The sequence below is a fragment of the Thunnus thynnus genome, chromosome 17 (genome assembly GCF_963924715.1).
Source record: "Thunnus thynnus chromosome 17, fThuThy2.1, whole genome shotgun sequence".
NCBI classification, from domain to species: Eukaryota; Metazoa; Chordata; class Actinopteri; order Scombriformes; family Scombridae; genus Thunnus; species Thunnus thynnus.
Genome location: NC_089533.1, coordinates 17,050,213 through 17,065,274, shown reverse-complemented (window position 1 = coordinate 17,065,274; position 15,062 = coordinate 17,050,213). Strand labels below are relative to the sequence as shown.

The 15,062-nt window shown below is 37.3% G+C and overlaps 1 protein-coding gene across 5 annotated transcripts; it reads right to left on the bottom strand.

Annotated features, from left to right (window-relative positions):
- Window positions 1-103: 103 nt before the first annotated feature.
- LOC137200934 (interferon-induced protein 44-like) lies at window positions 104-14,009 on the bottom strand. 5 transcript variants are annotated; one of them, XM_067615675.1, is made up of 8 exons: window positions 12,314-14,009; window positions 6,152-12,009; window positions 4,376-4,579; window positions 2,454-2,655; window positions 1,853-1,996; window positions 1,559-1,730; window positions 1,348-1,448; window positions 104-1,220 (listed from the first exon to the last, which is right to left on the bottom strand). In XM_067615675.1, exons 3-8 carry the CDS (start codon window positions 4,456-4,458, stop codon window positions 1,050-1,052), a joined length of 873 nt encoding a protein of 290 aa, XP_067471776.1. In that variant the 5' UTR covers window positions 4,459-4,579; window positions 6,152-12,009; window positions 12,314-14,009; the 3' UTR covers window positions 104-1,049. The 5 variants fall into 5 exon arrangements, with proteins under 5 accessions (XP_067471776.1, XP_067471778.1, XP_067471779.1 ...); XM_067615677.1 differs by lacking the exon at window positions 12,314-14,009 and having other exon boundaries at window positions 4,376-4,406; window positions 4,568-4,579; window positions 6,152-11,987; XM_067615678.1 differs by lacking the exon at window positions 12,314-14,009 and having other exon boundaries at window positions 4,376-4,406; window positions 6,152-11,987.
- Between the last annotated feature and the right edge of the window lie 1,053 nt (window positions 14,010-15,062).

The following is a 15,062-nucleotide window of genomic DNA, read 5'->3' as shown; positions in this document are numbered from 1 at the left end:
TTGTTGCCATCTATGCTGTTTATTTATTTTGCTATGATACATGGAAAATGGAAATGTATTTTGATAAAAAAAAATTGACTACTCATTAAGTGTTCATGAATTTATTTAAGGGTAATTGTGGTGGAAATTCACCTTTCAATAAACAGATTTTACAGACAAATTCAGAGTTGAGCGTTTTATTGTGATCACACAGCACACTTGCATGTGGGTTCACTCTGAAGGAGTGAAAACCTCATACTAAGGATACATGATACATTTATAACGTCTCTCAGCCTTGTAAATGATACTGACAAATTTCAGACATCTGCTAGTACCTTAGTGCTAGTACATTCCCTTATCTGTGTCTAACAAGCAACAATCACGTCCATAAAGTGAGTAGCTTACACTGCGCCCTTGAACAAAAAGCAAAACATGATAACAGCATATCATTGCTACAAAGGTTATTAGTCAAGCACAAAAACAGTTTATACTAGTTAAACATTTTTTTTTCCATTACAGCTATAATATTTATTTAAGAAAACAAAAGTTTATTTTGTTCTTATATGTAAAACCCCAGCAAATATCTACACGGAAATTATTATATTTAGATTATATTTGCATTCTACAAACTTAACCGATGACACTTTTGAATTCAAATAATAACACTTCATTACAGCGTTACTGTTCCACCCTTTAAAATCCTCTCTGATCTCTGAGTCTGATCTTTGTCTTTTAAAACTAATAATACAACAAAATGAAAACAAAAATCTCAATTTCACAGCAAGAAAAAAAACAGTCATCCAGGTTTTAGTTACAACAGAATGATTTGTGGCTTGTTCATATTCAACAAGGTAAAATAGAACAGGCTAAATGACAAATTTCCAAACTCCCTTAAGAATCATGTAATGTAAAACTATCATAATAGATGCCATATACACTATATCCATTCTAGATGAAAATTGCCAAAAGGTGTGTAAAATACTTGCTCAAAAGATGATCTACAATGCGAAAGGTATATTTCTAGATTAAGTTGTGCCATTTTTTTGATGCTGCAATCAAACAGGTTTTGTTCAGTTTTGCTCCAGGTTGTCCAGGAAGTCCTCTCCATAGTTTATTATCTGTCTCAGTGTGTTCAGTATCATTGTGTCAATGTCATCATTTGTGACGATTTCTGAACTGTAGTTCTTCACAAGAAAGATGCAGCTCAGTGGAAGGCCCACCAACTGGCTGAACATGTCAACCTAAGTTTTAAAGAAACAGTATTTCAGTTCACAATTAATTAAACTGTGCTGATAAAAACATAATGAAATGTAAATTTATAATATATTCCCAAACACTTACAAACAAGAAATTAAAAAAGAAAGTTACCTGTTGCTTCAGATAATTGTTTTTATAGACATTTTCTACATTTGTTTTAGCCATAGGACAGGCTTCATCAATTTTTGTTAGAATTGCCAATTGGGGAATCCCTATTGAGACAGAAAATGTGTCAGTATTTTTTGCATGTTATTTAGTTTTATATGAACTGGGGCACCATGACTGCAAACAAATTGATAAGCATCTTGATGCCTGGTCCTACCCAAGTCACAGGCTGCCCGTCGTACATCCCTCATTTTCTTCACAACTTTGTCATCCATTAAAGATACTTTACCAGCATCAACAACAAAAACCAGAATGTGAACTTTGTCATCTAGTGTGGGGCATGGGTTGTAACCTTTATCACCCTCAGACAATGGGGATTCAGGATGAAACTGGAAATCAATTTAAAATTAATCCATTAAATGTGCAATTAAAATATGTTTTCTTTTCTGTGAAAAAAACAGAACAGTTAAAATAAATTATTTGAACATTGTTAAAGATTAAAAAATTGTACCATGTAGTTTTCTCTCACATGTCCTTTCATGGCCAGTTTGATGTCTTCCACATGGACTCCATCGTTATTTCCTTCCTCAAGGCCCATGGTGTCATTGAAAACAAAGGGACAAGATCTGGCTGAGTTGATTTTGTGAGTTTTGTACTGTAAAAAATGAAGGTACAGTCATTTTCAAGCTCTCATATTGAGTTCTCATATTGTTGTTACAGTCGATTATTACAATTATTACTGCACTTCATTCTTTTTTTTGTCTTTCTCCCCTGTCTGTCTCTCGTAATCTGTTGACTCAAATCTTATTTTTTTAGCTGACGCGGAATATCACTCTTTACCTCCAGTTTTGCATATCTATAATGTTAATATTTGTTCTTCGTAGACAAAGAAGTCTGAAAAAAAGTTTAAAAAATTGTGAAAAGGGAACTACAATCATTTAAGATTATATTGCCTTACACAACTTGTAATTCACGTAATGGCAGTAATAACATCTGGTGGATTGATCAGTGTACTGTTGTAATCTACAGATCAGCCACTTGATGTTTTATGTTGTACGAAATACATAAAGACTGATAACTTTGCTTATAAGTAACACAATCAAAAGACATACTTGAGTGGTGAAGCTGCCCCCAGAGGTTGCATCTGTGAAAGCGTTGCTACAGGTAATTCTGCCTTGTAAACAGCTGGTGACAGAGTTGATGAAACTGGACTTGCCAGCACCAACTGGTCCATGAAGCAGAATTCTGAGATGTTTGACCATTTTCTTTTTTGGTTGATAATTTTCCACAAAGCTGAGATCATCAGTTTTGTTCCTTTTTAATAGAGAAAAATATCACATTAGTCTAGATTAAAATATTAAATACATACATGTTTACTAACTCTCTTGCTAAAATAAAGTATCATTATACAGTATTTTACTCTCACAACAAATTATTGTGTGTGATTATTCTTAGTGGTGTTTGGTGTCTTATTTGTTTTTTCATTCACTTTCTGAGTGCTGGAGCTCTTGGGCTTTATGTTTATTTTAGAAATAACATCATAACACATGGGTTCGAATAGTTATTATAACTGTTGTCACCACCATTTATCCACCATTATGTGAGAGAATAATGTTAGGAGTAAAGGGGGCGGGGTTTATAGTTCCTCTTTCTTCCTTTCCCTTTCTTAAACTGGACTGGTTTTCATTGAGAAGATAACAAGGGGGTGTGGTTAAGCTGCGGGCTGATAAAAGGACGCCACGGTGAGGTGCGTGCGCAACCACTGGAGTAACGTGAGGCCGCTCAGCTGGGAAAGCGCGAACCTTTGAAAGTGATACGAGGTGAGTTCAAGCCCAGAGAGACGTCCTTTTTAGAAGCGTTCGAGACCGTACAGCTTCACACCTTTCCTGCACCCGGACCCTTGAGTAAAACCAGTTTTGTTCTTCGGGGACCCATCCCCCAACCACCAAAACCTGAACTGAACCGCCAGAAGGAGCTCGCGGCTCACGAGAGCAACGCCAGAGCTGGCGAGGCCGAGTCGGAGGGACTTGCACTGCTAGTCGGCGTGGCAACCCGATAAGGTAACCCACCTCCAGCCTGTCTATCTCTAACACTGGAAACCAGTCCGTCTTTCTCCGATTTCTTCCTAGTTTTTTCCTTTTCTACACCCTCCAGGTTAGGACTAGTATTGGTTCATTGATACTGAATCCCCTAGACTTGACTAGTCCGTAACAATAAGTATCAAAATCCTTTACTAATACCTTATATATGGAATATAATATACCAGAATATAATATTTATACTTAAATATTTATATTTGAATATAAACATATTTATACCCATACCAGAATATAATATTCTGGTATGGGTATAAATTCATGTTTAGCATAGGCTCTCCTACTCACTTGGAAGAGGGGGGGGGGGGGGGGGGGGGCATTCAGTTGGTTGCAACCTCACCACTAGATGCCACTAATTATTACACACTGGTCTTTTAAGGAAAAGTAAACCGTGATTGCAGTAACACTCACCGGTCCCTGTCAGGGCATTATGTTATTGTTGCTTAAGTAAGGATATTGGAGATAATAAATGAAAATTATACAAATAGTGACAATCAGAGATCTCACATTTGGGGAATTTTCTTTGGTACCATCAGATAAGTTTAATAACACTTTCCCCTACAGGCTCACTAAATGTTCTACAACATTTAAGATAACATCAAAAAGTACTAATTGTGTCAGCCAATAAACTATCTAAAATGTTTAAATGTGTTAGGTTAAGTGTGTTTTGGCTGCTCCTCTCAAAGTTTGCTTAACTTCATTAGGACAAGTCAATAGACTATTTTCACGGCAGACATTCTGACTTGTCAAAGCAGGAAAAGTCGAAAGTGCAGGCTTAATCAGTAACATTAATGATGGTTCTATTCCATTACTTGTCCCAGGAAGCCATGCCAGTGAGTGAGCATGCACAATAGAGCCCTGGACAAGTCAAAATGTCTGCTGAAAAGCAAAAGATATGTAAGGTTTCAGCATTGTGTAAAGAACACAATGGTACTCACTCTGGAATCTCCCTCCATGGCTTACTTGAACCTGCAGATATATAGTTTACATAAGACATAAGCCATATTTTAAACCACTTCATCAACAATGTTTTCTGTGAATGTTACCATAATTAAGTTTTTAACAATGTTATGCAATGTTTTGAATATGTTACCATGAGAAGGTGGGGGTGTTAGCAGGTCAAAACTTACCTCCTCCCATAGCTGTAAAGTAAGACATTAACATGTAAATGTTGAACTTTACCCTAATATCTGAGACAACAGTTAAGTCATTGCCTAAAACCAAATAACATAGAGACTACTACTTGGTAGAAAAGATCATAAATATTTTCAAAGTATATCAAATTTAAGGTTCACAATGAAAGTGACTTTTTTAATCTTTCTGTATCAGTGGTAAATTGACTCAATACAGTATAATGAAAATAGTCATTTGTTCAGTATTAATGACTTTCTTCAAAACTAAGATTATTTTTTAGTCTTACTTTCAGTGGTATATGGGTATTTATTTCACTAAATTACAAAATAAATTAAGTTGAGTTAAAGGGAACATATTATACACATTTCCACATCTGTATTTTTATTTTGGAGCTCTACTGAAATATCTTTGCACAAATTACAATTACAAAAAAACTTATTTAACTTTATGGCTGTTTTTTGCAGCCAATCAATTCAGTTCCATCTAAAAGCTCTTGTCTCTTCAAGGTCCTCCTCCCGATTAGCCCACTCTGTTCTGATTGATCAGCTTCTGGAAGCTGCCCCAAGGGAACAGATGGTGTTTATGGGCGCACCTGACAAGCTGATGTCATGTTATTGGGAAAGTTAAAAAACATTTGCAAACGCAGCATTTAGGGCAGGCTGAAACCTGGGATTTTTTCTTACAGGGAGCAAACATTCACATCAAGTTTTGGAACGCTGACTGTGTTTAACACAGACATCCAACATCAGTATATAAAAAATATAAATGACAGACAAAAAGCACAATATGTCCCCTTTAAAGTCAAATGTCAGCAAAATAGACAATAGTTTATCACTAGTTCTGCAATATATTTAAATTGTTAAGAGGAGGATAATTATGGAGTCATAGGAGTGCCATAAAAAGAATAAATCTGTAAAAGAATAAAAAAAATAAATGTGGAAATATAAAGAGGAATAAATAAAATAATAAATAAGTAAATAAAAAAATGTGTAAATATAAAGACAAATAAATAAAAGAATAAATAAATGTGGAAATATAAAGACAAATAACAAAATATAAAAGAATAAAGGAGTGCCATAAAAAAGAATAAATCTGTAAGAGAATAAGAAAATAAATGTGGAAATATAAAGAGGAATAAATAAAAGAAATAAGTAAATTTAAAAAAGTAGAAATATATGAACAAAGAAATATGAAAATCTATGAAAATGCTTATAATTATTCTTTTATGTTTTATTATTTGTCTTTATAGTCCTACATTTATTTATTCTTTTATTTTATTTGTCTTTATATTTCTACTTTTTAAAATGTACTTATTTATACGTCTTGATATTTCCACATTTATTTTATTATTATTTTACAGATTTATTCTTTTTTATGGCATTCCTATGACTCCATGCATAATGGTATCACCATAGTTGTAACTAAACTGTACTGAAATGCTTAAGGAAGACTATAACAACATAAAAGCTATTTGATCTTCTAATTAAACATGAAAACTAACAAATGTCTTCTTTGTTTCACAATCAAACTAGTTCATGTTACTAAGAAAGCTGAAAACAGACATAATAGGAAAACCTTACCTCTACAGATGTTTCTCTGGAACAAAGAGACTCTTCAAGTGCTAATCGAAACTGGAAATGTTCTTTTATATACCCCCTCAATTTAGCAGCAAACCATGTGATTTAAAAGATGACATGCACTTCTCAGGCTTTCACTTTCAGTTTTGGAGGAGCCTGTATTTGCAATAATATGTGCATGGGCGTAGGTCATGCTTCAGATATGCAAACACATTTAATGCAACAAACTTCATCTCTATTAAGGGAGAAGAGATTGTGGTTGTTTAAAATAGAAATATTTTGGAGCCCATCCCAACAACATACTAGACTGGAAAAGAAAGTGGCTTTCTACAGGAAATGACAGAGCAGACATTCAGTAACTTTCTGAGGAGGCTGAAGACATTCAATGCATTGTTGTTGCTAGTGCAATATTCTTTGCTGCTATCTGTTGTCTGTTGTCATCAATCATTCAGGCCAGGAAATATAGTCCCAGTCAGGCCACTTTTTAAGCGGGGGGTCTGGGAGTCCCCCACTAGGAAAATTTTAGTTACAAAGACATGATTTCCTGCATTCTGGTGAATTTTAGTGCATATGAATAACAAACGAATGAGCCAACCTTAGTACAATGTGCTGTTATGAACCTCAAATAAAACCAAAGGAACATATCATTAAGGTGGGAGACCACACTAATACTGCTACTACTGTTGCACCGATGCTACTCTCTCCACCTTCAAAAAGAAAAAAAAGCAAGAGCATGCCATATTTTTATTGTACCAATATAATACAGTTAACCACTCTCTCCACCTATTCAAAGAACAGAGCAAGAGCACAATACCCTTCTCAGTTTACTGATATACCCTAACAGTTACCCATTTAAGGTTAAAATAGCCCTTTAACCAACATAAACATTAAATAACATAGATGTTTAAGTTTCAGCAAATTACAGTAGCCTGAATAGTGTCACAGAAGACTTTGGGCCCTGTTTTAACAATCTAAAGTGCATGGTCTGAAGTGCATGGCGCAAGTGCACTTAGGGTGTGTCCAAATCCACTTTTGCTAATTTAATGGCGGAAAAATGGTCGATGCACCAGGCGCATGGTTCAAAGTGCTTGTCCATATTCTCCTAATTAATCATGGGTGTGTTTTCGGCGTAACATGCAATAAACCAATCACAGTGTCATCTCCCATTCCCTTTAAGAGCCAGGTGCGCTTGCACCTTGGCGGATTGCTATTATGACGTCGCATTTGCCAAGTAGTAAGAAGGAGCACTTCTCTGCAGAGGCAACGGATCTGTTCGTGTGCAAAGAGAAAACGCACGATCCATAACAAGCACACTGGCCTCTGCTGCTCCTGGACCCTCCTGTGGTCAGCCACAGACCACCAGTTTAAGATCCTGTTAATTTGTTGCAAATTTATCTTTGCTTGGTTTTTAAAAAGATTTATTTTTTTAATTTGATTTGGTTTCTTTAAAATAATTTTGTTCAGTCATGGAGTAACAGGTCAAATCAGCAGGGTTTTAATTGCTGAAAGTATGGAAACCTGATGCCTGTAATCTCAAAAATGTTAAAGAATATTTGTTAAATATTGTTCAAATATTAAATCATTAATTTTAATCATGTAAAGAATCATCAACACAGTTATCAGGACTTGATCAGCTCTCCAAGGTTCTGATCCTGCTGCTGGCAGCAGCTAGAAGCTGTGGAGATTTATTTCCTTCTTTAGTTTAATAATTGTTTTCACCTCATTTATTTCCTCCTGTGTTCCTCATGTCATCATGTATTGACGCTGCAGGAAAGTTGATCTGCGTCAGATCCTTTGTTTTCCATGTTAAAATACCTCCATGTATTGCCACAATTTGGTCAAATAATTAAACAATTTAATCCGTCATTACTGCGATTAGTTAATTCTGATAAATATTATGGCTAAGCATTATGACATGTATTTTTCAAAATATATTAATATACACAATAATAATCTTTCACATTGTAATCCTTTTGTTACCTTTTGCATGTTTGTGCGCTGCTGTGCGTCCTGTGTGTGTAACAAGCAGAGTGCATGTTGTGCACCCGCCTCTGTAGGTGCATATTACTGTCCTGATAATGCACCCTTAAAAGAACAGTGAAACATTTCGGCATTGACTTTAGACCAGGTTTTTGTTGGTCAATAGTGCAATCACTCTCTGCTTCCTCAAGATAGCAATGCGCCAACAATGCACCTGACCACACCTTACGCCCATGGGCACACTGATGGGCGCAGGTGCCATTGCTATTTTAACAACATGAGCACTGGACGGGAAAATGACAACTGCGTCGGCAAAGAGACTTGCACTGCACTTAGCGCCGCTCTGCGCTGGGCGTAAGATAGGGCCCATTGTGTTGTCTCAATAATTTTAAATTATGAACTCAAAGTATGAATTCATTAACTGAAATTTTCACCAAAACGAATGAATTTTCAAATAATATTGACCACATCAACTAGGCTAGATATATCAATTATATTATATAATTTTTTTAGGAAATTTGAAAGGGAATTGCCACTTTTATTATTGATTGTCCAGTCTCTCGGCTGCTTTAACATTAACATTAGCTACGTTAGCTAGGTAGCAAATGTTAGCTAGCTGGCACATCTATTTACCTTTCTTTTTTTCTCTCTCTCTCTCGCTGCTCAACCCTTCCTCTTTTTTCCACCATCCATCTTGCTGCCAAGTCATTTAGCTGCACATGTTTCGTTTAGCTGCTGCTAAACGAAACATGTAACTACCAACTACTCTCTTTTTCTCTCTCTCTATCTCTCTCTCGACTCGCTCTCTACTTCTACCATGCCTGGCTCACAGCATGCAGGGTAGTTGTAAATAAGATTTCATATCCTTTATGTATTTGTGAGGTTGTGGCCTGTTATTGACTTTATTTGTTATTATTTCAGTTATTTTTTGGGTTGCTGTGTTTTGAGTTGCATGTATTATAATCTATGTTTGCTTATGTTGTCTTGGGTTTAGTTATGATTATTTATATAATATACATTTATTATGGTTTTCTAAATTTTTTTGCATGTATTGTTTTGAATTTTAGTTTGTGTGTGTAGTTTTGATTTCTACTTGGCCACAGCCATTAGTAAAATTGAACACACCTGTGCGGAGGTAATCAGCAGGTGAGAGCACAGAAAATGGTCATTATTACTGCCAAAGCAAGAGAGGAAGACGGAGCGGAACGCAGAGCCACAGAGTCGACGGGCAGTCCCAGGAGCCGAGAAAACGAGTCATACCCACCCAGGCGAACTACACATAGTCTGGACAGCTGGGCGAGCTGTCCAGACAAAGTGTAAGTATAGTGAAACAGGGGTGGGCAAGGACCGGAGAAAGTACAGACGTTGGCTCCCCTCTGGCAGATTTCTTCTATTTACTTCCAGGGCATCAACAGCGGAAGAGACGAGCTGGCTACAGAGCTGAGAGGGGACTGGTGAGGGCGGCTGGTCGGCGGAGCGACTGGACGGTCGGACGCAGTGACGGACTGGAAAAGGATTATTTTATTGGACTTTTATCTTCTTTTTTTTTTTATCATTTTATATAAGGCCTTGGTTTTAGAGTATTAGTTTTAATTAGCCTATTTTGCATTGTGCCTTTTTTTAATTGAGTAATTTATAAATACATTTTTCAAATTGAGTCTGACTGTCTCTTGGGTAATTCCTACTACTCACTCCTGTTAACACGAACATTTAGAGTCCTAGGCTCTCTCCTAGGTGGCGTTGGCACTCACCAGTTTAACAAAACCCCCTCCCCGGCCACATATATCCACCTCAGTTTTTATATTGCACAAGTGTCTGTTCCTTAGTTTCATGTCTTTGCCTATCATTTGCTAAATCCCGTTTATGGTATATTTTGATTGGTTAAATAGTCTGTCTCTTAAACCTTCATAGCAGACATAAGTTGTATCCCGTTTCAGTTGCTCCGGAGAGTTTCCTGATGATAAGTCTGAGAGTGCGTCACTAGGGAAATCCACTGCTGGATAACAAGCTGTTATTTTAGTTAAATCAGAGTTAATGCGGCACAGTTTGGACCATGAGAGTCTGTGTGCATCCATCGAGAAATAAGTTTCCTTTTCTGTTCAGAGATATGAGTCTAAGTTGCTACATTTAGCATCCATAATGCATGACCATAGTTAGCCGGGTTAGCTCTGAATTTGCTAGGTATATGGCAAGGATAAGCGAGAGGCAATAATTATTTTCATGCAATGTGTATCAATTCTTAGTAGCATGGAGTTAACTGGTGATTGTTTCTTGAAGTTTAGGGGGTGCTCGTAACAAAGCACTGTTGAGTGTGTCGTTCATTGCATACGTAGCCAATAGGCAGGTGTAGTATGACCCAAGATGGCGCTGTCCAGTAGAGCCATGTTTTCTGTACATTCATATAAATATCTAAAGGAGGTTGAATGTTATTAGTTCTAATATTGTTTATCATGTTATTTGCCAGCACTGTGTAAAGTGTAAGAATAGTAAGGAATACAGTATATCCTGTATATATTAGTAATATTAGTTATATGGGAAATTATGTACATAATTCTATTATGTTCTGGGCAGTAAGGCGACAGTGTTGTATGTCATATTTGACATATGATCAATATTAATTTGTATCCTTTATTTTCTATGGTTACAGAGCCACACAAACAGAAATCCATACTTCCTGTCTGAAAGTATTAAAGGTGCACAGTGCATGAAGTTTATAATAAAGTTCACTGAAGACAGGAGCATTTTTACTGATGCCCCACGGTGATCACACTAATTGACCAATCAACTAGTTAGTGGGAGTCCAATGCACATAACCTGTCTGATTTAACAGCAGTGTTGTGTTCAGGACCAAAAAAAGCAGGGCCTGCGGCGGGCCTATCATACCATCTGGCAGGCCAGGCCACCAGGAAAAGTCCTGGTGTTCCTGATTGCCAGTCCGGGCCTGGTATGATTATATCATTATTCCCCAGAACAAAGTCAGGAATGTTTTTATCACCATGATTGACATTTTCTGCCTCGCAAATATATGGTACTTTTCAAAAATTGTTTGATGTACCCTCCTTTATCTCTCTCTCAACACTTAACACCGTATATATTATGTATTGAATATACTTGCACTCATTTGCAGCATATGTTGCACCCACGAATCACACTGGACTCAGGATGAACATATTTGTTTTAAAAAAAAAAGACGGATGGTCTTATTCTGAAAGAATGAATGAAAACAAACAGTGACTTTGCTGGTCTTCAGTAGCTTCACTCTTAACTAAGTGTAACTGCAAACTCAAGAACGCAGCGCTTACCAACCGTTTACACACAGATTTGTTCTCGTGCCTTTTCTCAAATCAGTTATGCTTTAAATTGAATAAAGTTTTATACATATAAAAAAATAACATATTTAAATAAGTGGCAATTTCCTATTCGCCACATCTACAAACCCAGCAAAATCGGTAAGCTGTATGGAGTGTGAGCGACTGATTGATGTGAGGGCAAGCAATTCATTGACTCTGTAGCAGCTACTGTATAAGGTACAGAGCTACCAAATGCTAACAGACAGATGCAGACTATCATGCACAGGATTGCATCAGATGTGGAGAATCCCGCCGCAGACTTGGCTGATATGCTCCCCTGGATATGTCCTAACACCCCTTGATTACCTGCAGAGGCTTCCAAACCAGCCTTCCCTGATGCTTCTTACTGGCACAGCACCAGTGCTAGACCAAAAGCATCAGCTCCAGCCAGGATTTGGTCTAACTTTGTCTGCTGCCTTGAATTAGTTGCAGAGGCTCCCAAACCAACCTTCCCTGATGCTTCTCACTGGCACAGCACGGTGCTAGACCGGAAGCATCAACTCCAGCCAGGAATTGGTCTGATGTCGGCCGCTGCAAAGGCAAATCAAGACATTAAATAGGAGAGCACCAAGGTTCACTCCACCACCTGAACTTTCATTGCATAACAGGTATGATCCTCTGACTAATACTAACTATGTTAAACCCAGGGAAGCTTATCACACCACTAGCATTAAAGCTAAGCTAACCCAAGAAATAGCCCCAAAACCAATGCTAGGCTGAGAACCAGGAGAAACATGGATAACTACATAGAACACAGGGAAGCTAATCACAACACTAGCATTAAGGCTAACCAAAACCTAATGCTGTGTCTGAAATCACATACTTCTGTACTTACACTTAACATTTTGAGTGCATAAGTGCATTCACACTGAGAAGTATGGAAAAATGCAGTGCACTGTGAGTAACTGGATGGTGCACTCAGTCAAAAAGTCAAAAAGTTGAGTGTGGAACTATGGACACCTCTCGCCCTCAATGGTCACCATCTTGGCTACGTAGCGGACAGGGAGGGACCGCTTTTCAAACTAGAAATGGTAGCAAAGGATGTTGTAACTATGGTGAACATTGTCGCATTATACAAATCTAAGTTATACATGTGTTTTTAGCACTAAGCACTACTATGCTGTTGTCGGATATAAGCCATCAGTATGTTTATTGGGTTAATTTACAGTCTGTAATGATTTGGTAGCGCGAATGATAACGCAAATGCTAATGCTAGCTAATGCTAATTTGCGATCGTGCACAACAGCCATGTTTGATTTTAGACAACACTACCCTGTCGAAATTTGTGCACTACACCAGCAAGTACATAGTGTACACAGTGTACTACATGAAAGTGTACTAACAGAAGTATATGATTTGAGACACAGGTTAAGAAATAGTCCAGAAACTACTGCTAGGCTGAGGGCCAGAAGAAACGCTGCTAACTTCGTACCTGAGCCAGACACTATTCTGATTGGGCAAAGACTGAAAATCTAGCTGTGGATAACACATCTGTCAGGGAGCTAACAGAGATGTTGCCAACTAGCCTCTCTACACTACCATGACCATTATTATCCACACTGGATCCTTCGACATTCTGCAAAGGAAAACTGGCTCTAAGATCCTGCAAAAAAGGCTTTTTCCTGCTACTGGAAAAACTGAGTGACTGTCAACTGCAACATGTACACATTTCTGGACAAATACCAACTTTTTGGAAAGGAATTGAATCATTTAGCAGACTCCTTGGCCTGAATACATGACTGACATTGGCATGCCTCACCCATGGAATACATTTTGACAATTTCAATATCTTTTGGAACTGTGAAGAACACTTTAAACCTGATGGCATTCATCCAAACATCATTGGATCCAGACTCATCAGTGCCAATCTACATCATGCCCTTAAACCCAAACAAGAATGTGTGGATAAGCGCAAAGGACAGGGCAACAGACACAGCATACACATAGTCGCATAAATCAAAAAGATGCAGAAAAACTGACTGATGCCTTCATTTCAAGCCGGTTTGATTACTGTAATGTACTTTTTACTGGCCTCCCGAAGAAAAAAAAAACACTGAGAGACTTCAGCTCATTCAAAACTCTGCAGCTCGGCTATTAACCAGAACCAAGAGGACAGAACACATTAGTCCAGTTTAAACTGCTCTACACTGGTTTCCTGTAACATTTAGAAATTACTTTAAGCTCCTTCTCCTTATATACAAAACCCTTAATGGGCTAGGACCAAGCTACATTGCTAACTCCCTTAACTATTTGCCTTCAAGAACACTGTGATCATCTGCTGCTGGTTTATTGGAGATTCCCGGCAACAGCCAAAAGAAAATCGGGCATGCAGCCTTTTTCAATTACGGCCCAAAAATATAGAACACACTACCAATAGATATCAGGGAAGCCAGCTTGCTAAATATTTTTAAAAGAAAGCTAAAAACTTATCTCTTCATTTTAGCCTTTTACTAGCTTTTCTCTCAGTCTGCCTTGCACTTATGCACTGCCTCGCCTCTTTTGAAAATGTTGTATTGTACTTGATTTTATACATTCTGTGCATTCTATGTTTTAAGTTTGTTATTATTATTATTATTATTATTATTATAATGTATTCTTTTTTAATTTGAGAAAAAAAGACTTTGATGTGTATTTTTTTAACTCCCACAGGGCCACTAAGGGTGGTTTTTTTTCGGGGCAGTTTCGGTTGTGTCCAGCCCACAGTGACAATGAACATCACTGTGGGTTTTATCTGACATTCTGGGGTAAGCTGATAGAGCGAAATACTTTCTGAGTTTTTGCTTATTAGGTCTCAAATAACCACCACTGATGTATGTATGTATTCTATTTTCACTTTATTTTCTGGATGACTGGAAATATGGCAGCACCCCAGTGCCCCACATTAACCAGCCAAACATAGCATTCCACTTCTCACTAGCACATTGTATAACCACATTTGAGGATAGATATCATAAAAAAATCCTTACCTCTACCATTGTACCCTTAGAACAAAGAGGTGATGGCTCTCTTAAATCAATGATTCTGAAACAAAATTAAGTTATCTATTTTGTATCCTCCAATTCCTGCTGGAGGAATTGCTTTTTCAAATCATATCATTTAAGAAATTAAGCATAGTTTCTTGTGGACAAGTTAATCCAGTTACAGTCATCACAGGTTTCTTTTGTTTCTAAAATTGTTGATTGCAAAGGCACTGTTAGTTTATCTAACAGTGTTCAGTAATAGCTGTTGATGACTATTTGGTGTTGTCAAAGTCGATGTCTGTTGTGTGAGGCTGCAGGTCTTTCATTTATTTACATCCCTTCAGTTTCCCTTGTGTCATGTGGTTTCTTTTAAAGAATTATCTTCTCTGATAGCAGTCTGATGCATAGATCTGTAACTCCAACTGAACTCCCTGGATCGTATTTGCCCCACCAACACAGCTTGCTGAATTGCTTTAAAGCAGGGCTGTTTTTGGTGCTGAATGCTGTAGTAGAGGAACATTAGAGCTAAAGGTGCAGTCAGGATCACACACCACACATCTAATGCTGTTCCATTATGCATCTATTGTTTTTTTAATATAAAGGAATGAATGCAAAAAATGTATT